The 27,973-nt window shown below is 44.5% G+C and overlaps 1 protein-coding gene across 4 annotated transcripts; it reads right to left on the reverse strand.

Moving 5' to 3' along the window:
• Positions 1-7,441: 7,441 nt before the first annotated feature.
• On the reverse strand, positions 7,442-27,768 carry LOC139559508 (SUN domain-containing ossification factor-like). Of its 4 annotated transcripts, none has more exons than XM_071375576.1 (23): positions 27,556-27,768; positions 27,268-27,362; positions 18,526-18,640; positions 18,214-18,378; positions 17,576-17,931; positions 17,279-17,420; positions 16,989-17,106; positions 16,781-16,905; positions 16,617-16,684; positions 16,182-16,289; positions 15,603-15,708; positions 15,076-15,096; positions 14,541-14,596; positions 12,572-12,666; positions 12,212-12,274; positions 11,877-12,018; positions 10,230-11,618; positions 9,992-10,079; positions 9,642-9,746; positions 9,223-9,383; positions 8,916-9,007; positions 8,658-8,713; positions 7,442-8,495 (listed from the first exon to the last, which is right to left on the reverse strand). In XM_071375576.1, exons 2-23 carry the CDS (start codon positions 27,330-27,332, stop codon positions 8,049-8,051), a joined length of 4,083 nt encoding a protein of 1,360 aa, XP_071231677.1. In that variant the 5' UTR covers positions 27,333-27,362; positions 27,556-27,768; the 3' UTR covers positions 7,442-8,048. The 4 variants fall into 4 exon arrangements, with proteins under 4 accessions (XP_071231677.1, XP_071231676.1, XP_071231678.1 ...); XM_071375575.1 differs by having other exon boundaries at positions 27,547-27,768; XM_071375577.1 differs by having other exon boundaries at positions 17,576-17,910; positions 27,268-27,766.
• Positions 27,769-27,973: the final 205 nt, after the last annotated feature.

Raw genomic sequence — 27,973 nt, forward strand, 5'->3', positions numbered from 1 at the left:
GAGAGAGGTAGTGAGAGGAGGGGGAGAGATGGAGAAATGGAGAGCAAGAGATGGAGAGAGAGACAGATGGAAAGAGAAGGAGCAAGGAAGAGAGAGAGAGGGGGGCAGAGAGAGATGGAGAAAGGGAGGGAAAGAGATAGAGTGATAGGAAAAGAGATGGAGAGTGGGATGGGACAAATAGGGAGGAGGAGAGAGACGGAGATGGAGAGAGGGTTAGCACCTCTAGGCTTGAGATGAGCATTTAACCTCCTTTAAAGGATGGATCAGCATTCTCAACTAATGAGACCTGACATTGGTATTTGAAAACCCCAACAGCAGCCAACACACACTCACATCCTCATCCTCCCACACTGACACAAAAAGAATCTAAAAATGCTGTCAAGATGAGAATGATTACAAGTGTTGGGAGAATGCTGTTGAAGGCAGCCCTCCCCTGCTGTCAATATTAGAAAACACTCTCAGTCATAACAGACAACTAGCCACAGTAAGGTTTTCTTAAGGGGAAGTTATTCAAGAAAAATGTTATCAAATACTGAGAGTAGCCAGTGGAGGACCTCAGATGAAAACAGAGCCCCAAAGTAAAGAGGATTGTAGCCTTACGGCAGTGCATTTACAGATAATCCTCGGGATGAGAGAGAGAGAGAGAGAGAGAGAGAGAGAGAGAGAGAGAGAGAGAGAGAGAGAGAGAGAGAGAGAAACCTCAGAATTCTGTGCACCACAGAACAGAGTGAAGGAAAAAAGACCATCAGAGACGCTTATCTGTGAAAGGGTCAGAGGAATAAAGAGGTTTTAACCTAATTTCTGACATCAACCACAACTCTCACTGGGCCCGTCCACAGAGAGAAAGAGAACTGGGGTGGGGGAAATTAATCCAGTTTTTCACATAAAAACAGCAGCAGCAGCTGTATGTAATAAATCCATGTTGGTCAAGGCTGCACATCCAAAGCTATAGCCTACAATGACAATAGAGCAGGGTTTCTCCCCCCATTATTTTTCACTACAGGTACAGTAGGCTATACACAAAATGGGTCTGGGTGAGCCCTGTAAGAAGGTAGATGTCACACAACTAGATTATTGGGGTTCAATTCCCACAAAAATGTAGGCACAGATGTAGGATCATAATTTGATCACCCTGTTGCAGGATAACTTTCCTGCAATGCAAAACATTTCAGACTCGATACTCCCTTCCGGAAAATGTTTCAATCGCTACAAAAATTGAAATGAATTATAATCCACATAATAATTCACATTTCTTGTTCCTGCAGAATTATCTTCATGCTGTAGCAAACTGTCTCAAATTAAGATCCTAGATCTGTATACTACAGCCGTCACCTCAAATTGAATCCAAGGCTACAGTGCCCTCTGCTGGGCCCAAAATGCCATCTCCACACTCCAGCACTGAATGATGATGATGATGGTTTGCAGGTTTGGGTTGGATGGCACCTGCCTGTATCTGCTGGGTCTTTGATACCTGCTGATGTAAAAAGTCAAGTAAGTAAGTAAGTAGCCTTGGCTTGGATGATGTAAAAAGGGCTTTATAAATATATTTGATTGATTAATACTGGGATATGTTTCAGAGGGAGCAACATTCTGACTGTGGCAGATGTGATATGTACGGACTTATCTCTATATGACAGAGAAGCATGTCTGTTAAACAGATTCTTATTAGAGGCTACGTTAAGAACTAGTGAAGGTGATCTTGTAATAGACATCTTGAGGTTTGGATGCAAAAAGACCCTTTAAAATATATGTAAACAGACCATCAATTACCATAAATATATGTTTTCTTGGTAAGCTGTGAGTGCTATTATATGATACAATATCCGGTTCTTGTTGCTTTTACAACTTGTCTCGGTCCTATCATCAACTGATTTCAGCCAGTGGATTGACTGCATTGTTCGAATGGAATGTTGGCATATTGGCAGTTAATTCGATTTGTTTTTTGAATCATTCCTCTAAAACTGGCTGGCAAGCTAGCTAACAAACATACAGTGCAGATAAATTATTAAAATTCATTGTTTTACACAATATTTTATCACAGAAGTTGCAAACCATGGTTGACAACTCCCTGACCAAAATTACTGACCTTTTATCCCATCATAAGAAGGTTCATGTCCATTCTAGTACTGGAATTCCTATAGTCTGAGTCGATAAGGAATTTCCCTCGGCCACAAATTGGGGAAAACAAACATTCTTTCCCAGTCACCCCCATTGTCAGAGCCAACTTCGGCGTAGATTTTTTATTATACAGATACAACAAAACACACCGTATAGCTGCTTTGTTGTTCAATGTACATGTAACGTTAACCAGATAAAAAAAATACAGACCTATGGATCACAATGCTCCCACATAGGGAAATAGAGCCTTCTGAAGAGCCCTGTGGCTTCAGGCTATTTGGCATGGGAGAGTGGGAAATGTGGGGACCCGGTGTCCAAGTAGGCTACACGTAGCTGTGTGTGGAAAACATTTCATCACTGGTAAGACATTTAACTTGTTTAGTATAGTCCATTTTGTTTGTGTTATTGGTCTTGCCTAGCGTAATGTTCTGGTCGGTAGCTAGTTAGCACCCACTCACCTGGCTGCTAGCACCGTCATGAAAAGGGGCATGAGGGAAGCCTTACAATATTACGTTTTTTAAAGTAGTGAGAACGCTCTGGAGCAGGCAATGTTGAAAAGTAATCTTTACACAAGTTGTACATTCATTAAATGTAGTTTTGTAATTGACTAAAACAAGGAGACAACAGGAAATTGTGTTTGTTTCACAGCAAAAACCTTTTCAATGGGGTAACCACAAGTTGTTTTCCTATTCGTTCTATCTAATACCGATTGGGGACTATATCAGCAGAGCTTGAAGATTAAATTGACTTTTTATGAATATTCAAGAAAATAAATACATTTTTTCGAAATAGAACTTCATTAATTTGCCATTATCATGACAGCAAACAGGGCAATTCTGTATGAAAATATAAGAAAACAATTGTATTATACGATAGTTAATACCTTAAGACCTAAAGGTCTTGACTTTTTCCAAATGTTGTTACGTTACAGACGTTTTCTAAAAATGATGATTAAATAAATAAAAGGGAGGGCTTTCTGGGTGGGAAACAACCCATGGATGGGAAACAACCCATGGATGAGTTTCCGTGTGGGTCCTGCTTTTTGTTACAAATCCATAGGCTTATCAACACTAAAGATAACAATCATATCATTAACGTAACATTCCTTTTAGAAAAACAACGGCAACGCTAGCTATTCTCTCTTGGAATTGGAAAGGACTAAATTGTCCTATCAAACATTCCAGCTGTCTTGATATCCTAGCATGAAACCATATTGACACAGCAATGCTCCAAGAAACACACCCGCTACAAAAGGACGCACATAGAACAGAGAACCATTTGTACAAACTGGCTGTTTTTTCATCATATAAGAAACTCAAAATCACCATCTTGGGTAAAAGCGAATAATAAAAAGGCAGAATCACTTTCCTTAACTGTAGCCATAATGGAAATAAAATTGCCTTTATTCATATGTATGCTCCAAATACATATGATCCTACGTTTTTTTGGTTCACTGAACAGCATATTGTCAGAATTAACTGAATTCTAACTGGTTGTTGGGACAGACATGAAAACCATTTCGGACATGCAGGACAAATCTAATAAGACAAACTACAATCCGCACGCGACCAAAGGCTCTACAACATATATGTCAGAGTCAAGGCCCGCGGGCCACATCCGGCCCGCGAGAAGGTTTTTTACGGCCCCTGGGATGATCTTGATTTATTATTAGAACCGGCCCGCAGACCGCAGCAAGCCGGCAGCCCGCAGATCTTTTACACGCACCAATACTACATTTCCCACAATGCAACGGTGACGCACCGAGCAGTAGGCTGCTGTGTAAATGAGATGGAGCTGCCTTGGGAAAAACTCGTGGGTTTGACAACCGACGGAGCACCTGCGATGTGTGGACACAGGAGCGGACTGGTGGCGAAGATACGGGAAAAGATGCAAGAGGAAAACGCGACAGGTGAGCTGACAGCTTATCATTGTATCATACACCAGGAAGCGTTGTGCGGTAAAGCCTTGAAAATGGAGCATGTAATGAGCATCATCACGCGCACAGTTAACTTTATCAGAGCCAAAGGTTTGAATCACCGCCAGTTCAAGGCATTTCTGACGGAGTTAGAAACGGAGCATGGTGATTTGCCTTATCACACAGAGGTGCGATGGCTAAGCCAGGGAAAGGTGCTTCAAAGATGTTTCGAGCTTCGTGAGGAGATTTGTCTGTTCTTGGACAGCAAAGGGAAAGACACAACACAACTCCGAGACGAAATGTTTCTGTGTGAAATGGCTTTTCTGTGTGACATTACGAGTCATCTGAATGCAATGAACTTGCAGCTGCAGGGTCGGGATCATGTCATCTCTGATATGTACAGTACAGTGAAGGCATTTAAAACCAAACTGACTCTGTGGGAGACGCAGATGCGGAAAGAAAATTTGAGCCACTTTCCCAGCTGCCAGACCATGAAAGAGAAGCTCTCTACCAGTGCGTTCCCGAGCGCACAGTTGGCTGATAAAATAGGTATGCTTGCCGCTGACTTTCGACGCCGATTTGCTGACTTTGAAGCACAAAAAAGCAGATGTCTGATTACAACCTCATTGATGCCTGGTGAGCACATACTCCAAAAGCAAGAGAGTACACTTTCTACTCAAATAGGCATAAAACATTCTCTCGAAATGTAATTTATATTATCTACACCTGTATCTTCTACAATTAAGAAAATAGAAACATATGAGCTCGTCTGATCACCACGCTTACTACTGCCAACTGCACATTTCAGATTCCCCTAAAAAGAGTCACTACAAAATCCTACATTCTGGGATCAATTTGAAATTAAACTAAATGAATTAATGATGATCAATAGAAGTGTAGTCGATGACCCCAGGATTCTATGGAATGCTGTAAAAATAATGCAACTGCATTAGCATACGGGTTGAATAAATCCCAATTAAAAGAAGGTGTCAGAATGTAAAATGTTAACTGCATTAGAGCGTTCTCAACAAACAATCTTTTCAGAGCAGGTAGCTACAGCGCATTCGGAAAGATTCAGACCCCTTGACTTTTTCCACATTTTGTTACATTACAGCCTTATTTTAAATCCCTCAATCTACACACAATACCCCATAAAGACAAAGCAAAAAAAGGTTATATTTTGTGCACATTTAAAAAAAATAAAAACCTGAAATATTACATTTACATAAGTATTCAGACCCTTTACTCAGCACTTTGTTGAAGCACCTTTGGAAGCGATTACAGCCTTGAGTCTTCTTGGGTATGACGCTACAAGCTTGGCCCACCTGTATTGGGGGAGTTTCTCCCATTCTTCTGTGCAGATCCTCGCAAGCTATCAGGTTGGATGGGGAGCGTTGCTGCAAAGCTATTTTCAGGTTTCGATCGGGTTCAAGAGCGGGCTCAAAGACTCCAGCATTGTCTTGGCTGTGTGCTTAGGGTCATTGTCCTGTTGGAAGATGAACCTTCACCCCAGTCTGAGGTCCTGAGCGCTCTGGAGCAGGTTTCCATCAAGGATCACTCTGTACTTTGCTCCCTTCATCATTCCCTCTATTCTGACAAGTCTCCCAGTCCCGGCCGCCTAATAACATCCCCACAGCACAATGCTGCTACCACCATGCTTCACCGTAGGGATGGTGCCAGGTTTCCTCCAGACGTGATGCTTGGCATTCAGATCAAAGAGTTCAATATTGGTTTCATCAGACCAGAGAATCTTGTTTCTCATGATCAGTCCTTTAGGTGGCTTTTGGCAAACTCCAAGCAGGCTGTCATGTGCCTTTTACTGAAGAGGGGCTTCCGTCTGGCAACTCTACCATAAAGGCCTGATTGGTGGAGTGCTGCAGAGATGGTTGTCCTTCTGGAAGGTTCTCCCATCCCCACAGAGGAACTCTGGAACTCTGTCAGAGTGACCATTGGATTCTTGGTTACCTCCCTGACCAAGGCCATTCTCCTCCGATTGCTCAGCTTGGCAGCCAGCTCTAGAGTGTTGGTGGTTCCAAACTTCTTTCATTTAAGAATGTTGGAGGCCACTGTGTTCTTGGGGACCTTCAATGCGGCAGACAGTTTTTGGTAACCTTCCCCAGATCTGTGCCTCGACACAATCCTGTCTCGGAGCTCTATGGACAATTCCATCGACCTCATGGCTTGGTTTTTGCTCTGACATGCACTGTCAACTGTGGGACCTTATATAGACAGGTGTGTGCCTTTTCAATCAATTGAATATACCACAAGTGGACTCCAATCAAGTTGTTGAAATATCTTAAGGATGATCAATGGAAACAGGATGCAGCTGAGCTCAATTTCAAGTCTCATAGCAAAGGGGTTGAACACTTATGTAAATAAGGTATTTCTGTTTTCTGAAAACCTTTTTTCGCTTTGTCATTATGGGGTATTTTGTGTAGATTGATGAGGAACTAATTAATTGAATCCATTTTAGAATAAGGCTGTAACTAAACCATTGTTGAAAAAGTCAAGGGGTCTGAATACTTTCAGAATGCACTGTATATACAGTACCAGTCAAAAGTTTGGACACACCAACTCATTCAAGAGTATTTCATAATTTTACTGTTTTCTACATTGTAGAATAATAGTGAAGACATCAAAACTATGAAATAACACATATGGAATCATGTAGTAACAAATTATTTTGATGACTCTATCAGTGATTTATTTACAATTCAAGGCACACTTAACCAGCATGGCTACCACAGCATTCTGCATTAATACGCCATCCTATCTGGTTTGCGCTTAGTGGGACTATCATATGTTTTTCAACAGGACAATGACCCAAAACACACCTTCAGTCTGTGTAAGGGCTATTTGATCAAGAAGGAGAGTGATGGAGTGCTGCATCAGATGACCTGGTCTCCACAATCACCCGACCTCAACCCAGTTGAGATGGTTTGGGATGAGTTGGACCGCAGAGTGAAGGAAAAGCATCCAACAAGTGCTCAACATATGTGGGAACTTCTTCAAGACTGTTGGAAATGCATTCCAGGTGCATGAAGCTGGTTGAGAAAATGCCAAGAGTGTGCAAAGCTGTCATAAAGGCAAAGGGTGGCTACTTTGAAGAGTCTAAATTATAAAATATATTTTGATTACTACATGATTCCATATGTGTTGTTTCATAGTTTTGATGTCTTCACTATTATTCTACAATGTAGAAAATAATAAAAATATAGAAAAACCCTTGAAAGGTAGGTGTCCAAACTTTTGACTGGTACTGCATCTGTGACCAATAGATGAATAGACCAATAGACCAATAGATGACCAACAGATGAATATCTGTAATCCTAGTCATGTGTAATCCATTGTAGCCTAATGAATTGATTGAAATTGACTGATTTACTTATATGAATTGTAACTCAGAAATCTTTGTTGCATGCTGCGTTTATATTCTTGTTCCGTGTAGGCGGTCTTGCATCCCTGTGTACTGTAAAAGCGGCAGCTGGGCTGGTAAAAGCATAACAGTTGTAAAAGGTTTCAACTTCAGAAAATGAGAATCGATCTGGATACAGTACAGGAAGACACTACTGTTTCTATGAACGATGTGTCTAGACCGGCCACTCCCCAGTAAACGCATCTTCAAAACTCTTTTTTTAATTGTTATATTCCTTTAGCCCATTATTGACATTGGCTATTATTTGCAGGTTTGATTGTTACATAGCGCAGCTGTAGGGTTGAGAGTATTTACAAAAAAAATTAACATTTTGAAGGACAGATGGAAAATATATTTTTTTCTTCCATTGGTCAAAGCAAGAAAGAAACATCAAAGCCCGACAAAGGTTCAAAAGAGAACATGGACAGAACATAACATACTGGTTGGGAGGTGGACGAAGAGGGATTGTCTGATTCCTAGCCTAAAGCTTCCTGTGTATACAGGGATAACAACGTCCCTCCTTTCAGGGGGCGACTGTTCCAGAGTCTGTTTACAGGAGGAACAGACAGGAGGAGAGTTTAGTCTCGGTCAGACAGGAGCTCAGAGCGCCGTCACTCCCAGCATCCCTGCAGACAGCTCCTTCCCCCCCATGAGGTCCTGCAGGGTGGGGGTTATGGGTGTTGCATCTCTTTGCGGGGCCTGCAGGAGATCCTCCACAACCACGCACCCGGGCTTGGAGCGATGCCGCTTGAACGCCTGCTTCTCTGCCCTGCTCCTGGGCGGGGGCAGGCCGTCACAGAGGCGAGTGCAGGAGGTGGCGGCAAGGCCGCATAAGGAGGGCTCGTCCGACTGGGAGGAGCTCTCTGAACTGCCCCCGGAAGGGGGGTCCATGAAGGCGTGGTGGCTGAGACGCCCCATGCGGGGTGTAGGGTCTGTGGTGCCACCAGGGGAGCCGCCGTTACATACGGGTGCTCCGTGAGCAAGCAGAGGAGCGCAGAGTACAGTGCATTTCAAGGTTTCCACGGTCTTCATCTTACTCCGTTTCTTCTGCAGAGGGAGAAGGGTTGGGGACAGAGGGCGGAAAGATTGAGGAGCGGAAGATTTGACTTGTCGAGGTTGGTGATGAGAGATCATGTTCATAAGACAGTTATACTCTGAGAGTATGAGAGAGAGACGTTCCTTGAGATAGGGACACTATTCCATCCATACCTTTTTATTAGCTGGTAGAAAACTCAGTGGTTCAACAGAGCGCGGTGACTCTGGACCTGCGAGCACAAGGAGGAAACCAAGTAAATAACTTTTTGTTTTTTTACTGTTGAAACAATATTATCAATCAGCAAAACAAAAACTATCATAAATATAAATGACAAAGATCAAGATCCAAAGTGAAGTTATATTTATATTCATCAGCAACAAAGAAATCACAAGGGAGTACACTACACATAACATAGTCATAGGTAAACTTGCCTTCAGTGGTGGGTAACTGGAAGGAGCCCGAGTGCAGGAGAGGATATGACATTCCTCTCTTCAAGCTCATGTCTTCATATTCCCAGAAACGCCTGAGAGGAACAGATGTGTTCGTTCGATTAGGACAAGACTTAAACACAATATCCGGATGACACAATGTGCGTCTCAACAATATTGTGCAGGCGAGTGTGTGGTGTCCCTTGGATGGGATAACTCCCATTCAAGGGTACCTTTGTAAGGACTTCATAACACGTTCGTAAGCAGTACATAAGCACAACCAATGGTGTTCCACCCCTAGTGTAGATACCTCTCTGGGCAGCAGTAGCTATAGCTCTTGGGTATAGGAGGCTCTGGGTCTGTGGAGGGAGGCTCAATGGCAGACATGCGACTGTGCTGGACACACAGCAGCAACCCCAGGAACAAACACAACACCAGGCACAGCAGGAGGTAACTCTGCCTTTCAGACACCTACAACATAGGCAGAGCAAAACTAACACACAGTGCAGCCATGTGGTGTGGGTTGGTAAAGACTTATACAAAGAAAGATATATACAATTCATTCACTGCTGCATTCCAGGTTTGGGACCAATTCCATGTCAATTCAGGAGGCCAAACTTCCTTGTTCAAAAGCAATGAATAGGACTTGTTTACTTACCGAATTGACTGACATGAAATTGACCCCAACCCTGCTGCATTCAATAGGCTAGGTAGGTATGCAGTATCTACCTGGCTCTGCAGCTGACTGACTCCGACAGACAGGTTGAGAACCAGCTGTGTGATGTCCTCCAGCTGGCCCTGCAACGACTGGATGGACTCCGTCTGTCTCTGGTCCTATAGGGATCCAGGAAACTAATGAGCTGGCCAATCACAAACACTCCCACAAGCCACATTCCCATACATTGCCAATCACAGCTTGATTTTTGATTGATTAACATCCAACCAGAGCCTTTCACACGACAGCCTTGACATTCTCATTATTCAAAAGGCCAAAACGGTGCGAGATTCCATCTTAAGATGGGCTACGTAGTATGTAACACTCTACACAAACACATTGAAGGTGGCCCTCCACTCCCCACCTGCTCCTCTGCTATCCTGGATGTGTTCTGCAGTTTGATGATGGTTTTGTTGAAAGCCCTCTGCATCTCTTCCATCTGCCTTCGGTACCTTCAATTCAAAGACAAACATCACCATCTAAACCTTCAACGGACTGACTGTGTTCAAATGGAATTGAAAGCACTGGTCATTTCAACAGCATTTCACTGTTTGACATTGGACATTTTAACGAAGGCTGACTGGATGATGTACAATGCTTACCTCTGACTGAGCTGCTCCAGGTAGCGTCCGCTCAGCGACATGTTCATCTCCAGGGCCTTGATGCGGTTGTTGAGCCTCATGAACACAGACTCCTTCTGGCTGGTGGAGCCGTGCATCGGGTTCCCGTTCGCCTGTTCCATGGGTTTGTGGAGCTCTGCGTAGAAGTCTGAGGAGGAAGGAGAGGGGGAGGGTGGGGGAAGCAGCAGCTGCCCGTTGCCATAGGGCGACGAGGTGAAGAGGATGTCCTCCCCAAGCTCTGCTTCCCCCTTGGTTTCCGTTGCGACAGCCTGGCCACGTGAGGGGGGTTCTGTCATAACCACGACGGGGACAGAGCGGGACTCCCCAGGAGTAGTGTTGCCACTGCCAGCAGCACTCTCTGGTTCAGCTGTGGGGGCGGGAGGCTGCTGCTGCTCTGTGGGGGTGGAGACAGTGGGGAGGGGATGGGGATCGGCCACATGTGGGGGGTGGATGACCGGGATGTCTTGTTTGGCAGGCTGGACGTCCAGACAGGGCCTCTCTACAGGGGCTCTCCAACTCTGCTCTAGTGGGCCACTGGGGCTGGAGGTGGTGACAGTGGGAAAAGGCTGCCTGTTCTCCTCCTGCTGCACCTCCCGGTTCTTCTCTGCCCCAGTGGCGGGCTGCTTCTGCCCGGGCAGGTCTCTCGAGGAGGCCTGGTGTGGAGGCTCCACGGTAGGGGTGGGCCTAGTGGCAGAGCTGGCGGTGTCGGTGGAACTGGGTCTGGGCAGGGTGGAGGTCTGGCTGGGCTCCAGGTGGGGCAGCTCAGTGCTGGGCTCTCTCTCTCCCACTGCCTCCGTCTCAACCCATGGAAGGTGTGGTGGGGCTTCAGTGGGACTTGCTCCCCTCTCCCCGAGGGCAGAGCTGGCTTCTCTCTCCTGAGGCTGTTCCCCAAGAGTGTGGGGCTGCTGTGGGGTCTGAGTGGCCGTGGGGGAGATGGTGAGCTGCTGTGACGGGGTGGTGGTGGTTCCTGGGTCTGGGGGTGCCTCTGGCTCCCTCTCCTGGCTGGTGCAGGTCCTTTGAACGGAACACTGGTGGAGGAGGTACTCCTGGAAGGAGGCGGAGCAGGAGCAAGAATAGGAGGAAGACAGGCCACAGTAGTCTTGCTGTCGGAGGCCAGGGCAATGGTGCACCTCTCTGTCCCTCCCTTCCTCTTCCGTCTCCTCCTCTTCCTCCTCCTCCAGCATGGTAACTATGAACTGGACCTCCTCCTCCTCTATAGGAGTCACAACCGTCTCCTCCCCAGTTAGATTCTCTAGTTTGGGTTCCTCTGTGACAGGGGGTTCTGGAGTAGGGGGCTCTGGTGTGGGATCCTCTGTGGTAGTGACAGGGTGTTCTGGTACCTCAGACTGTTCCACGCCTACAGTGTCAGGCCTGGAACAGAGAGACGGGGACATGAGCTACTACAGCGGCAAAATAACATTATTATGCACATCCAAGCACAGTACATGCTAGGCAGAAACTCGACGGAGTCTTACTAATGATAAAGTTACCTCAAATTTATCCTGGTAAATGTCATTGCTTCAAAAAAAATAAAAAAAAACGTTTTAAATGACAAGATGTGTGAGATCATTGTAAATGTAGATAAAGTAAAAGACTAGGCTAAGAAGTGAATGGTTGGCTGGTACTTACACAGGGCTGACGGTGGAGGTGGTGTCGGGGTCAGATGATTTACTGGCAGTCATGTTCACTGCCTGGCCTGAGAAGTTCCCTTCCCCTGGTCCTCCTCCCAGCACGTTGACTTTAATGTTGTTCACCATGTTCAGAATGACATCTGGAACAACAGGGCAGCCCGTTAGTGAATACTTATCCCAGTCACTGAATCCATCTCCACATTGGCTTCGCAAAAGGATAGCGACTCAAGTATGACACAGCACATTCTTTCAATATTGATATGCAGTTTGATACCATATTTGTGTGACTGGTGTAACAGAATATTTAGCTGGCTGTACGTGTTGGTAACTCACCCTTGGCTGATCCTATGAGGTCATTTGACGCCTCGTCCTCTACAGGAACATATCCAGGATAATCTGAGGGTCACACAGCAGAGCGATAACACTACACTTACCAACATCAGTCACCCAAACAGTTCAAAGGTGAGAGGTAACATGTACATATAAAACCTGCAGTAGAGTAGCTTCAGGACTTCAGACGTAAACATTATATTACATCAGGTCTCCTCATGAAAGTGAAAATGTTGTTGTGTACATGTAACAACATATAAAATGACCATTGGTCAATGTGTCATATCTTATACAGCATTCACTGTCCTGGTGATTGTGATTTGACAGGTATTCAAGGTACTGTAGAAGAGGCTCTCCTCTCACCGAGGTGGTCATCCTGGTCGCCATCCTGGTCTTCCGGTCTGTCCAGGGGGTCAGCGATCTCCTCGTACTCCTCCACCATACTCGTTCCAAACACCCTTTAACAGAGCGGAGAGAAACCGCTCTAAGCCATCTCACATAGTTGTGTTTTTGAATGAGATTGAGGATTGCCAAAGAATGGCCTACATTGACTGGTGGCCATATTGGTGAAGAGCTGTTATACCTTCTAGGAGCCACTAGAGGGAAGACAAAGATACGCCAGTAGCCCAGTAATAACACACCAAGTAGGTCGAATAATAGTTAAGGTTATTATAAGAATCCTAAAGGAAAAGGTTTCAACTAGGATATCTACTATCCAACTGGGACTTGAAAATACTACAAATCCCACAGTAGTTACTATGACTGTGATATGTGGTTGTCTCACCTAGCTACTTTAAGATGAATGCACTAACTGTAAGTCGTTCTGAATAAAATGTAGTCATTATCAAGGCTGTATGCGTGGTTGAGTCTTTGGTCCCTTACAATAATGACCCCCTATGGTCCCTAGTGATTGGTTTTGGTACGTTATTTTCCAGTTTCCTTAAAAAAAAAGAAGATATAAACTGACTAACAGAAATGGAATAATGTGTCCCTGAACAAAGGGGGGGGTCAAAATAAAAACTAACAGTCAGTATCTGGTGTGGCCACCAGCTGCATTAAGTACTGCAGTGCATCTCCTCATGGACTGGATCAGATTTGCCAGTTCTTGCTGTGAGATGTTACCCCACTCTTCCACCAAGGCGCTTCCACCAATTAATGAACATACACCTGTGGAACGGTCGTTAAGACACTAACAGCTTACAGACGGTAGGCAATTAAGGTCACAGTTATGAAAACTTAGAACACTAAAGAGGCTTTTCTCCTGACTCTGAAAAACACCAAAAGAAAGTTTCCCAGGGTCCCTGCTCATCTGCGTGAACGTGCATTAGGCATGCTGCAAGGAGTCATGAGGACTGCAGATGTGGCCAGGGCAATAAATTGCAATGTCCGTACTGTGAGACGCCTAAGACAGCGCTACAGGGAGACAGGACGGGCAGCTGATTGTCCTCACAGTGGTAGACCTTGTGTAACAAGCTACCTTGCTACCTTGTGTAGCAAGTTCCCCGGACATTTCTGGGGAGAATGGCCCTAGCCCTCACCCTCCGATCCAACAGGTCCCAGACGTGCTCAATGGGATTGAGATCCAGGCTCTTCGCTGGCCTTGGCAGAACACTGACATTCCTGTCTTCCAGGAAATCACTCACAGAATGAGCAGTATGGCTGGTGGCATTGTCATGCTGGAGGGTCATGTCCACCTCCAAATCGATCCCGCACCAGAGTACAGGCCTCGGTGTAACGTTCATTCCTTCGACGATAAACGCGAATCCGACCATCACCCCTGGTGACTCGTCAGTGAAGAGCATTTTTTGCCAGTCCTGTCTGGTCCAGCGACGGTGGGTTTGTGCCCATAGGCAATGTTGGCAACGTTGAGGACCTGCCTTACAACAGGCCTACAAGCCCTCAGTCCAGCATATTGTGGACAGTCTGAGCACTGATGGAGGGATTGTGCGTTCCTGGTGTAACTCGGGCAGTTGTTGTTGCCATCCTGTACCTGTCCCGAAGGTGTGATGTTCGGATGTACCGATCCTATGCAGGTATTGTTGACTAGCAGTCCCAGATGCAACAGTCCCCTCGGCTCAGCCTTACCAACTGGTTTAGGAGGGGCGACTAGGGACACATTTTTACCACTCCTACTCTATTACATAACCCCCCCACACACACTATCTTCAGTTTGCTGGTAATCCATTGGCAAACATTACTGTACAATACCTGTGGATTCGGTAAATTTATGCTTTTTACAGCTCGCTATATGTTTTCTTTATATTATCTGCAATTTTCCCAATTACCTTCTAAAATGTTCCATTAATTCAGTGTTTTTCTATTCATTGCCTACCTTACGAGACTGAGAGGGCAGAAGTGTTCAGATCCATGGTGAGAGACCAGCTCCACCTGCGATGAAACACAGACATCATTTATATCCAGGAAACAGGCATCAGCGCATGGTGGGATTTGGCCGGTTGCCAAATTCTCATTGAAATCGTGGGACAAATAGAAATCGTGGGACAAATAGAAGTACGTTGTTAACGTTGATGCTTTTCTGGGTGACCAGCGACAAGCTAGCACACTTTGAAGCTGTGATCAAGCATCCTTGCCCTAAAGAATGGGTTTCTCTACAGTAAAAATGATATGGAATTCTCATGAGTGACATGACTAGATGAATGATAATAATTACAAATATATTTTGATTGGCTTGGTCCAGATTGTATAGATTCTGTGCTACCTGGCCTGCAGTAAGCTAGGGCTGATCAGTTAGCAAGCATCTCCTACTGTTAGCATTGTGACTAAACACCAAAGCCCTTCCATTCCCTCCACTCCTATCTACATGCTCCTCCACAGACCGACCACCTCTAAGAGAGAAATGGGCTAACCTTTATGTACTTGGTGAACATCTGAAGCAGGAGAAACAAGAGAAGAGAAACAAATAATTACAAGAAGAAACATGCACACATGCATTTAAAACAGGACCGAGTGTATGAACGCTGGTTCCTGCTCTAGTCCTGAGACTGTGAGATAATGTAAGATAATGTCTAGATGCTTTTTATAGTGGAGATCAAGTTTATAAATTGCCTGGCTGGGCCGATGAGACAGTGGATTGCGCAGTCAGATGGAACAGATTAAGAAGGCATTTTAACGTCATAGATTTGGCCGGTGGTAACTTGTGGAATAGACACCGGCTGGAAAGCCGCTGTATAATTGTAAACTATTACTCTAGAATGAAAGGACCAGCATACATACACAGGCCTGCAGGATTTGAGTAAAGTGGGGGATACTCTAGTATTGATTATCTTTTCTTTTAATTTAAATAAGAAGTCCCATTCAGAGTACCTCTTTCCCCACCAAAAACCTGAAAGAGTAGAGTGGGAGTAGAGAAGGAACAGGAGGACGCCATACACACCTTGACATATTTGGTATACAGATGCTCATCCAGAGGGAAACTCTGAACAGTGCGCTCGTCCCGAGCATGAAAAGTTCCCCGCTTCACCCACTTGTTGGTTGGGTACCTGACGGAGCATCATCCAACATCATTCAACCTACTGATCTATCCTTAGTGCAGTAGTAGTGACTGTTTCTGTTTGTAGCATTTAGGATGTTCAGTATCAAAATGACAGATTAAAAGATATCAAAACGAGACATTCCTATTGGGGTCGTGTTCATTAGGCACCAAAAATAAGAAAACTGACAAATACAGGGAGAATATCTGATAATAAAAAAAAAACAGCACTCATTTTCGTTTCTAAACGGTTTAAAATGTAATTGTTTTGTTGTTGAAACGGAGGAGAGGAGCCTCCGGTAGCGTGGTAAAAAAAATGGAGGAACATATTCTGCTGTTCTATCGCTTGTGCAATGATGTCCGAGGGGGGGGAAGTGTTGGTTATATAGCAGTAACTTCTTTGTTGTTGTAATATCCCAAACGGACGTGGCAGTTTCACCAATTTAAGGACACCAGCTTTAATGAACATGATGCAGGTCAAACCTGTCACTGATGGAGACCAGGAAGTCTTTGGGTGTGGAAGAGAAGAGCTCAAAGTTAGCGATGTCCAACTGCTTCACCTGGATGGGATCACACAGCTCGATGATGAACCTGAAGAAGAAAGAAAGAAAGAAAGAAAGAAAGAAAAAAAGAAAGAAAGAAAGAAGAAAAAAAAAAGAGAGAAAAGATGAAAAAAAGAGAGAGAGAAAGAATGAGAGAACGAAAAGAGAGAAATAAAGAGAGAGAGAGGATGTTGAGGGATGAGGATACAGTAGGTGGTGAGTGGAGTAGTGGATGTTGTTCTACCTGTGGTTATACAGGGAAAAAGCAACAGGGAGGTTTTACAGGAAGTATAAGGATAAGGACAGAAAACATTTTTGAGAGACAGAAACACATGAACTCTTAAGAGCAGCAACACACAGGGATCTAGACACTCACCAGATCTTGTTGCTGCAGGGATTTAACATGTAATGATCCATGCTCTCCATTAATATGGCTGAAGTGCTCTGAGAAACAAAGATCCTTCCATCAAAATCTGCAAAGCTAGACATAAAAATCTATATATTAGATAGGTTTGGAGGGTGACAGTTTGAAATAGATACCTTAGCCTCTGGGTTAGAACCCAGGATCTTTGCCCCACACTCCACCGATGCATAGTTGTTGAAGTTCTTCTGCACCTTCTTTACAGCGTGGGAGCCGCCGTTGGTGGAGGTATGAGTGGCCTGAGCTATGAAGAGAGATAGACTTTTAAATCAAAACCAGTAATTGATTTGAGTGACTGAGACGGGCCAGGAACACCATCTATCTTACTCTTCTCTGTCTCCACCTCCATCATTTTCTTCTTCCACTCGTCAAAGGTGGGGTTGTCCTCCGGATCCTTGGTTGCCACGCTGGGATCTGTCTCTGTGGCGATGTGTGAGATCAAACCCTAAGAATAGCAGTCAACAGACAAGCATCAGACCTGGGTCAAATACATACTGTCTGTGTGTCAAATACTTTAATTTGAGTTCGGGATGATTCAACTCGGAGGTTGTTACTTTTGGAACTATCAGCATCAGAAAACGTTATTGCCGTGCAACAAAATGTTGGTGTTTCTCTACCGGTTCTTTGAGCATGTGGGAGGCGTTGGCCACCTGAGCCAGCCCCACTGAGGCCTGACCTGCCTGGGCCGGAGGGGGGTCTATGTCAGTTTTGGTGCCCTTTCCCAGGGCATTGGATGTGTTCTCCAGGACAACAGGAAGACTACAAAGGGGGACAATAGAAAGAGAGCCTACATTCAAAAAATGAGTTCGAACCTGAGCACCACTTAACCTGCTGATTTAAGCCTAGCCATTAGCTCTCTGGGTTCAGTCCTCTAGTAAGGCTACTAACCACAGGAGCACCTCCGTTACACTGACCTGGTGAGGGTGCCGTCAAAGGGGTTGGTTTCTCCAGCTTCACAGTCGGCTATGGCCAGATCAGCATCACTGGATTCTGACAAAGGGACATCAGACACAATTTCCTCTGGTACACTAGAGGATGAGCTAGGGGTGCTGGAGGGGTCTTCGGGGATGGGGTTGAGGTTGAGGTTGAGGGCAGGGGCAGATGGTGGAGGGGAGAGGTCAGAGGCGGGGGTTGGATTCTGCTCTTGGGTGACAACGGCCTCTGGAGGTGGCTGCTCAGCCTCTGGCCAGACCTCTGGCCGTGCTGCCTCTTGCTCCTTCTCTGCTACAGAATCCTCCAGGTCCAACGTCTGGGAAACATCATCACGGCACTAAAACACCGAACTTAGTATTGATGGCCCACGACAACCACCCACCAGCCTGAGCCATACGTGCTGTATAACCTTTAACGCTAAAAAGATTTCAGGAACAATCAAAATGTCTGATCAATAGGTCACTAAAGAGAGAGAGAGAGACGTCTGCTTCACATCTAGTAAGCAAGCCAGGGTGGAGTAGTTTTTCAGGCCTAGTCGTTAGGATTCATCATTGCAGTACCGTGTGGAGCAGTAGGTTGTAACAGCTAAATGGGGGATCTAAATAAACCAAACGAATACCTTGACATGCTCCTTGTCCTCCACCTCTGTGCCTGGAGTCTCCGCCTCCTCCCCTGCTAGGCCCTGCTGCTGTGTCTCCACCTCCTCTCCCTCTGGCAGCACATCCTCTTCAGATAGGTACTGGGCATACTGGGACCCCCAGCCCTCCTCTACCTGAACAACACCCTAACAGACGGGACAGGAAGGAAACTTTCGTTGCTGTTTGATCCAACATTAAAAGAAACGTGTGTCAACAGAAAAGTTGCTTATATTAGTTATGTAGAAAGAAAATTAAAACATCTTATGGTCCAACAGGTGGTGCAGGTTATGTACCCTGTGATGGGACTTGTCGCCTGGGTCTTCCTCTCCACTGCTGTCCTGAGCAGCTGCAGGCATGCTCTGAGCCTCTGGGGGATGCTCTGCGCAGCCAACATATTTAGTTGGGTGCCTGGGGAAAACACAGGAGAAGACATCAGTGTTATTGTTTTGGGCAAGGGGAGTAGAGTTAGGAGAGACGAGAGTAATGGGAAAAGTGGAATTGGAATTTCAGCTTACTTCCCGAATCGACTTCATTTAGATTAAATTGACCCCCGAATCCTGTTAAGATGTGGCAATATCCTGTAACCTAGCGTCACTATGTTTACTATACCAACAAGGACAAGCCGTAATCAGAAGGAAAACAACTTGATTTCAAAGAATCCATGAATGAGTCATGAGCAATCAGAGGGGGCTGCTTCCCAGCAGTCAGAGCTGAGAGAGGTGATATGGGAACGACCAGGTGGCTGACACTACGAGAGAGACACATTTGATCTTATCACTGTGGGGGGCTGGCCAGGCTGGAGGTCAAAGTCAAAACCTAAAGCCATGTGGCTGCACAGAGAAAATGAAAACTGCATGCCGTCTGTTGACAGTCTGACGGTGTGACAGGGAAATGGACAAGTCAATGTCACAGCTGTCCTGTTCATCCTGGCATGGGACAACAGAGATCTGCGGTCAGTCATAACAAGGCTTTAAATAGTTCCACTAACAACAATGTCTAATTCCTACTAGGGACAAAGGTCCTTGTCTTGAGCTCCAGTGTCAAAATACTTCAACACAAACTTGGCCTTGTCAACAGCAAGTCTATTGTCTAGTAGTGAGGTTTATAGGGTAAGTTATCTACTCTGCTTGGCCACTGGAGTCTGGTAAGACACAAATACTGTAAGCTGTACAGTGTTTGTTTACCTTTTAATTCATAGCCAACAGTCTTAATGTCACCCCTGAGAAGCCATGCTGATTTTAAGGCACTAGACAATGAATAAGTATCAGAGTGTGTGGCCATTTTAACAACAGAATGAATTGTGGAAGGACATGTACTCCCGAGCATCTGCTGACCAACTGGCAAGTGTCTTCACTGACATTTTCAACCTGTCCCTGGCCGAGTCTGTAATACCAACATGTTTCATGCAGACCACCATAGTCTCTGTGTCCAAGAACACTAAGGTAACCTGCCTAAATGACTACCGACCCATAGGACTCACGTCTGTAGCCATGAAGTGCTTTGAAAAGCTGGTCATGGCTAACATCAACACCATCATCCTAGAAACCCTAGACGCACTCCAATTTGCATACCACCCCAACAGATCCACAGATGATGCAATCTCTATTGCACTCCACACTGCCCTTTCCCATCTGGACAAAAGGAACACCTACGTGAGAATGCTGTTCATTGACTACAACTCAGCGTACAACACCATAATGCCCTCAAAGCTCATCAATAAGCTACGCTGGGAATAAACACCTCCCTCTGCAACTGGATCCTAGACTTACTGATGGGCCGCCCCCAGGTGGTAAGGGTAGGTAACAACACATCCGCCACGCTAATCCTGAACACAGGGGCCCCTAAGGGGTGCATGCTTTGTCCTCTCCTGTACTCCCTGTTCACCCATGACCGCATTGCCAAGCACGACTCCAACACCATCATTAAGTTTGCCGACCACACAACGGTGGTAGGCCTGATCACCGACAAAGATGAGACAGCCTATAAGGAGATCAGAGACCTGGCAGTGTGGTGCCATGACAATAACCTCTTCCTCAACGTGATCAAGATAGAGGATATGATCGTGGACTACAGGAGAAAGAGGGCCGAGCATGCCCCCATTCTCATCGATGGAGCTGTAGTGGAGCAGGTTGAGAGCTTCAAGTTCCTTGGTGTCCACATCACCAACAAACTATCATGGTCCAAACACACCAAGACAGTCGTGAAGAGGGCACGACAAAGCCTATTCCCCCTCAGGAGACTGAAAAGATTTGGCATGGGTCCTCAGATCCTTAAAAAGTTATACAGCTGCACCATCGAGAGCATCCTGACTGGCTGAGTCACCGCCTGGTATGGCAACTGCTCGGACTGCGACCGCAAGGCGCTACAGAAGGCTACAGAACCCCCCCCCCACCACACACTTTTTTCTACGCTGCTGCTACTCGCTGTTTATTATCTATGCATAGTCACTTTACCACTACCTACATGTACATATTACCTCAATTACCTCGACTAACCTGTTCCCCCACACATTGACTCGGTTCCGGCACCCCCAGTATATAGCCTTGTTATTGTTATTTTGTTGCTCTTTTATAAAAAAAAATGTACATTCATTTATTTAGTAAATATTGTATTATCTTAAACTGCATTGTTGGTTAAGGGCTTGTAAGTAAGCATTTCACGGTAAGGTTTACACCTGTTGTATTCGGCGCATGTGACAAATAGATTTTGATTTAGGCAGTAGAAAGAAACTAGACAGTAAAGCAAAAGTAGGCCTACTTGCCAAATATAGTAAAATGTCATCAAAACCATTAGCCAAGACTACATCCCTACACGTCTGAGGAATTTCAATGATGAGTCAAGTTCAAATAAGCTAAACTATTATCTGTCACATCACCTATGCTTCACGGAGTCGTGTCTGAACGAGGACATGGTTAATATAAATCTAGCTGGTTTTTCTATGCATCCGCATGACAGAACAACAGTGTCTTGACAACTCAAGGGCGGGGGTGTGTCTCTCTTTGTTAACAACAGATCGTAGGCGATCCCTAATATTAAGGAAGTCTCGAGGTTCTGCTCGCCAGATTGAGAATAGCTCATGATAAGCTGTAGACCATACTACACTGAACAAAAATATAAACGCAACACGTAAAGTGTTGGTCCCATATTTCATGAGCTGAAATAGAAGATCCTAGAAATTTTCCATACGCATAAAAAGCTTATTTCTCTCAAATGCTGTGTACAAATTTGTTTACAGTCCTGGTAGTGAGCATTTCTCCTTTGCCAAGATATGCCTCAGCTGTCAGGTGGATGGATTATCAAGAAGTTGATTAAATAAACGGCATGATCATTACACAGGTGCACCTTGTGCTGGGGGACAATAAAATACCACTCTAAAATGTGCAGTTTTGTCACACAACACAATGCCACAGATGTCTCAAGTTGAGGGAGTGTGCAATTGGCATGCTGACTGCAGGAATATCAACCAGAGCTGTTGCCAGATATTTGAATGTTAATTTCTCTACCATAAGCCGCCAACATCGTTTTAGAGAGTTTGGCAGTACGTCCAACCGGCCTCACAACCGCAGACCACGTGTAACCATGCCAGCATAGGACCTCCACATCTGGCTTTTTCACCTGCTGCATCGTCTGAGCCCAGCCACCCCGGACAGCTGATTAAAACTGTGGGCTTGCACAACCAAATCATTTTGGCACAAACTGTCAGAAACCGTCTCTGGGAAGCTCATCTGCGTGCTCGTCGTCCTCACCAAGGTCTTGACCTGACTGCAGTTCGGCGTCGTAACAGACTTCAGTGGGCAAATGCTCAACTTCGATGGCCTCTTGCACGCTGGAGAAGTGTGCTCTTCACAGATGAATCCTGGTTTCAACTGTACCGGTGGTAACTTGAATGCACAGAGATACTGTGACGAGATCCTGTCGGGCCATTCATTCGCCGCCAACACCTCACGTTTCAGCATGATAATGCACAGCCCCATGTCGCAAGGATCTGTACACAATTCCTGGAAGATGAAAATGTTGCAGTTCTTCCATGGCCTGCATACTCACCACACGTCACCCATTGAGCATGTTTGGGATGCTCTAGATCAACATGTACAACTGCATGTTCCAGTTCCCGCCAATATCCAGCAACTTTGCACAGCCATTGAAGACGATTGGGACACAATCCACAGGCCACAATCAACGGCCTGAATAACTATATGCAAAGGAGATGTGTAGAGCTGTGAGGCAAATGGTGGTGACACCAAATACTGACTGGTTCTGATCCATGCCCCTTACTATTTTTAAAGGTATCTGTGACCAACAGATGCATATCTGTATTCCCAGTTATGTGAAATCCATAGATTAGGGCCTAATGAATTCATTTCAATTGACGGATTTCCTTATATGAACTGTAACTCAGTAAAATCTTTGAAATTGTTGCATGTTGCATTTATATATTTTGGTTCAGTGTATTTACCAGCATATTTTGTGTAGCTATCCATTTACCAACACAAACCGATGCTGGTACTAAGACCGCACTCAATGAGAAATATAGGGCCATAAGCCAACAAGAAAATGTTCATCCAGAGGCAGTGGTCGGTAATTTTTATGCAGAAAAACTGAAATCCTTTTTAACTCATATCTACCAGCAAGTCACCTGTGCAACTAGAAAAAAATGTATAATAACTCCACACACAGAGACGCATAGAAAGCTCACCCTTCATTTGGCAAATCTGACCAGAATTTTATCCTCCTGATTCCTGCTTACAAGCAAAAACTCAAACAGGAAGTACCAGCGACACGCTCAATTCAGAAGTGGTCCGAGAAAGCGGATGCTAAACTACAGGACTCTTTTGCTAGCACAGACTGGAATACGAAGCATGTCACAAATAAAATTGAATTTGATTTTGCTACACATTCCATCATTTGTTTAACCAGAGGCTCATAAACAATAACTAGTAATGCTGCATACTCCAAGAATGTTCAAATTTCACCTTTACGGTAAAAAAATATATAAATTGCTGAGGTGTAGTCACAAGCTCAAGTAAACAGTACAAATATGATAAAAATATGAAATATTTTGTATTTCTTATTCAACAAAACTGTATGAATGAGGCTTGAAATGACTTATGCTTTCTAAATAAAGGTTAATCAAATTATAAAATGGCTAACTATAATATTTCACCTTCCTCACAACTGTAAAATACATATTTTTATGTTCAGTGTTACAGAAAATGTGCGTACTTTTAACAGGTCCCTCTTGATCAAAACGTCTGCGGCCATCACTGTGAACGTCTCACACAGCTCTAGCTTGGCTACCTGAACGCGTTAGGAACTTGCCTTTCATGTCTATGACAAACAGAAAGTACTTTTTTTTGTTTAAAATCAATTAATTAATTATTTTAGATTATTGGCTATAAATTGATCTCTGAACAGGGCTTGAAATTATCTTTTGTGGCCACTTATCCTTTAGACAAGTAGGACAGATTTTTTACTTGTCCGCGTGCTCAAGTCACTTATCCCCAAACTCTGGCCCTTCCTTGGACACTGTGCTAACTAACCTCCAAATGAGCTTCAACGCCATACAACACTCTTTCCGTGGCCTCCAACTGCTCTTAAACGCTAGTAAAACCAAATGCATGCTTTTCAACCGTTCGCTGCCCGCACCCGCCCGCCCGACTAGCATCACCACCCTGGACGGTTCCGACCTAGAATATGTGGACAACTATAAATACCTAGGTGTCTGGTTAGACGGTAAACTCTCCTTCCAGACTCATATTAAACATCTCCAATCCAAAATCAAATCTAGAATCGGCTTTCTATTTCGCAACAAAGCCTCCTTCACTCACGCCGCAAAACTTACCCTAGTAAAACTGACTATCCTACCGATCCTCGACTTCGGCGATGTCATCTACAAAATAGCTTCCAATACTCTACTCAGCAAACTGGATGCAGTCTATCACAGTGCCATCCATTTTGTTACCAAATCACCTTATACCACCCACCACTGCGACCTGTATGTTCTAGTCGGCTGGCCCTCGCTACATATTCGTCGCCAGACCCACTGGCTCCAGGTCATCTATAAGTCTATGCTAGGTAAAGCTCCGCCTTATCTCAGTTCACTGGTCACGATAACAACACCCACCCGTAGCACACGTTACAGCAGGTATATCTCACTGATCATCCCCAAAGCCAACATTTGGCCGCCTTTCCTTACAGTTCTCTGCTGCCAGTGACTGGAACGAATTGCAAAAAGTTGGAGACTTTTATTTCCCTCACCAACTTTAAACATCAGCTATCTGAGCAGCTAACCGATCGCTGCAGCTGTACATAGTCCACCTGTAAATAGCCCACCCAATCTACCTACCTCATCCCCATACGGTTTTTATTTTATTTACTTTTCTGCTCTTTTGCACACCAGTATCTCTACTTGCACATCATCATCTGCTCATTTATCACTCCAGTGTTAATCTGCTAAATTGTAATTATTCTCTCCTATGGCCTATTTATTGCCTACCTCCTCATGCATTTTGCACACACTTTTTTTCTACTGTGTCATAGACTTGTTTGTGTTATTGGCTTGTTTATTGTTTACTCCATGTGTAACTCTGTGTTGTTGTCTGTGTCACACTGCTTTGCTTTATTTTGGCCAGGTCGCAGTTGTAAATGAGAACTTGTTCTCAACTAGCCTACCTGGTTAAATAAAGGTGAAATAAATATACTTTTAAAATTTTATTTTTTAAAGGTCTAACACCACAGGCCAAAAAGGTGACTGAAAATTGTGTTGTATGATGCAAGGAACCACTTCACAAAATAACACTCATTATCGTCACTGGTATTGACGACGGAAGACTGCTGGTCTCTGATCCCATGTATCACACAGTATATTCTGCCGTTGAGGCCTTGAGAAAGGCACTTAACCCTCCATAAAGTAAAATACTGCACTGACAGGCTACTGTATAAAACACGTGGTCCGTCAACCCTCCATCTGGAGAGCTACTGGGTGTGCAGGCTTTTGATCCAACCCTGCTCAAACGCACCAGAGTCAGCTTATCAAGGTCCTGTTGAGCCACTGATATTTTACAATGTGGTGTGTTCAGGCATGAATGGAGCAAAAGCCTGCACACCCAGTAGCTCTCCTGGAAACTCATGGAGGATGGTTGGCCACCCTGCAACATTACTTGTCAATCAGGCTATTCTAAGATTTTTAAAAAAAAACTTTGTCAGAATTACATGGCCAGTATTGAATAGCGGAGAATCCTAGCCAATTTTGAGCACTTGAGAGAAGGTTTTATAACCAGAGTATGCAGCATTGGTTTCAACTGAGCACCCGTATCAACTGTGGTTATACACGAGTGCCGGTGGAAAGTTTTTAGGACATTGGACACAATAATGACATTAATACAAGCTAATAGCTAAATAGTTAACTAACAACAACAAGATAGCCAATTCAAAACATAGTGTAGTTTGGCAGGTTATCTAGTTAGTATAATGTATATCATTATTTTATCTACCTCTCTCCCCTCTGGCAAGGCCCACTGCCACACACAGGTGATGCATACACCATGACTTTTCCAGGATTTTCCTTGCTGACCAAAAATTATGCATTGATCTCAAAAACGCATCTCGCAACTGCATGATTGAAAGACCGCTTGTGCTTGTCAATGCAGGCCGACAATAATTATACTCTGATGCTTTCTGCAGAAATTGGGAGGACACTAATCCAATTCTGATCGGTGTAGCCTAACTATTTCATATTGTGATTTTTGCACGATTTTTTACTTGCCCCAGGCAAGCAAGCAAGCGTTAATGTCGAGCCCTGTCTAAATGTACTACAGAGATGAAACCACTCTCTCCTGCTGAGCTACAATGTAGGAATTCCAGGCATATGCGTTAGTTAGTGGCTGTGACGTAAGGTTCAGCCAGGAGTTGATGGACAGTCAGAAGACCGAATGAAATGGCAGGAGGGACATATCAGCTTCAAGTGGTGTCACATTTCACATCCTGCTTCACACAGGCAAAAGAGACAGCCCTGATTCTCACAGACACAGGAGTATATCACTCAATGCAAGCCATTTCAATCTATGTTCTCCACAAATCGATTTATAAGCTAGAATGTCTGTCGGAACCGACTTGTTGACCATGTAACGTACGTAGCGAACGACAGAGCAGCGGAATAATTTAGTGTGAGAAACCAGGCTAGGTTCTTTGACCTTTCCTCGAAAGGTCTTCAGGCTATTTAAATATTTGACTGAGTATGAATGTAGCATTGATGTGTAGTTAAAGTAAACTAGGTGCATTCTTCTCCATAAGCACCTCTGGATGGACCATGTCATCTGTTGTGTCAAAGGATTTACAGCCAGGGGTCAAGACCTAATCTCAGCGAGCCTGCTAGCTGACTGACTAACGTTACGTGGGCTGTAATCCCCTCAAGAGTTGAAGAGTCAAATCCATGACTGTCTTTCACAGAACACACGCCCTCAGGCTCAATACTGGCTGTGTAACAACCCAGCAAAGCAATGGCATACAATGCAGTGCCAGTTTTTTGACTTGATCTATTTTTAAGCTGTCCTATTCAGTATTATATAGGAGTGTTGTTTATTCAACTAATAGTTCCATGTTTGTTGCAATGGTGATGGATGGTGAGGCAGGATGAGGGCGGCATTTGATGGATTGTTGACATACCTTGAATTTGATAGCTAACTAGCTAACGACAACGAAAACAAAACAATAACACGGAAAAATGAACAGTTGAATTGAGATAGTTAGGTATAGTAACTGGCAAACTGCATTTGACATCTCAGACGAGTCGACTGAACTAGCTACAGTAGCTAGCTACTGTATAGTATAGAGCTACGTTAACTTACCACTTGGCTAGACAGCGAGTTGCTAGCTACCACTAAAAAACTAGCTAGCAGCAAGCTAGTTAACGTTATGCTTGTTGTAGTTTATTATTTTAGCATCTCTTCGAACGACTTTTGAATAACGTTACTAAGTGATACAAAACATCTTTCTTGATATGAAAGTGAAAGAAAGTACTGTAACGCTTTACTTACCAACACGGTAAAAACACAAGTAGGCACACTGTCACAACTCGCCACAGTCTCTTTTTCATCATCATCCCGCAGGGACCAACATTCTCGCCGTTTACCTACAAATGTATCAATACTGTCGTTATTCAACAGTTGTATGTTTTAAGTCAACGTAGTAGCTATCTAACTTCTGAATTGACAAGCTACAGATCCGGCATCTAAAATTGCTAGCTAGCTAGTTTCCTAAAAGTGTACTGTGCTGTTGACTGTCAAATCCAGTGGTTGTGTGTACTGTCTGGAGACCTTGCGCACCGCCAACCTGCCCCAGCTGTCATCGTGTCCCCCGCTCTGTCCAATGAAAACGCAGTAAAGTCAAAGACAGTACAGTATGAAGATAAGCACAAACTGCTTCTCTAATAGAAATCTACGATATAGCTTTTAGTCGATGTCATGGCGACGTTGGCTAGCTAAACTCATGAGCAGACACGTCCAACTGTCATATCGCGCCGAACTGCGCATGTGCAAGCCGTCACCTCAAAAGCAGCTTTCGATATAAAGTTGTTTTTGACGAAAATGAAAAAGTGTCAGTTTGTCACTTTCACGAGGTTGTAATAATAACATGTTCCGCTACTTAAGATATTGGCTCGAATCCAGGTTGTGCCTTTAGATTTCGAGAAAATTAACAACTAAGAAAGTTTAGTAAGATGGCACAGACAGACATGGCATCTCT

Source organism: Salvelinus alpinus, chromosome 30, assembly GCF_045679555.1.
Source record: "Salvelinus alpinus chromosome 30, SLU_Salpinus.1, whole genome shotgun sequence".
Classification (NCBI taxonomy): domain Eukaryota; kingdom Metazoa; phylum Chordata; class Actinopteri; order Salmoniformes; family Salmonidae; genus Salvelinus; species Salvelinus alpinus.

Bases quoted from the DNA above. Each gene is read 5' to 3' on its own strand.
- LOC139559508 (XM_071375576.1), bottom strand. From the start codon at position 27,332: ATGATGATGAAAAAGAGACTGTGGCGAGTTGTGACAGTGTGCCTACTT. The intron at 16,685-16,780 runs GTATCTATTTCA...TTTGTTTCTCAG, and splicing joins GTTCTAACCCAGAGGCTAAG to AGCACTTCAGCCATATTAAT. The intron at 12,275-12,571 runs GTGAGAGGAGAG...TGTGACCCTCAG, and splicing joins CGACCAGGATGACCACCTCG to ATTATCCTGGATATGTTCCT.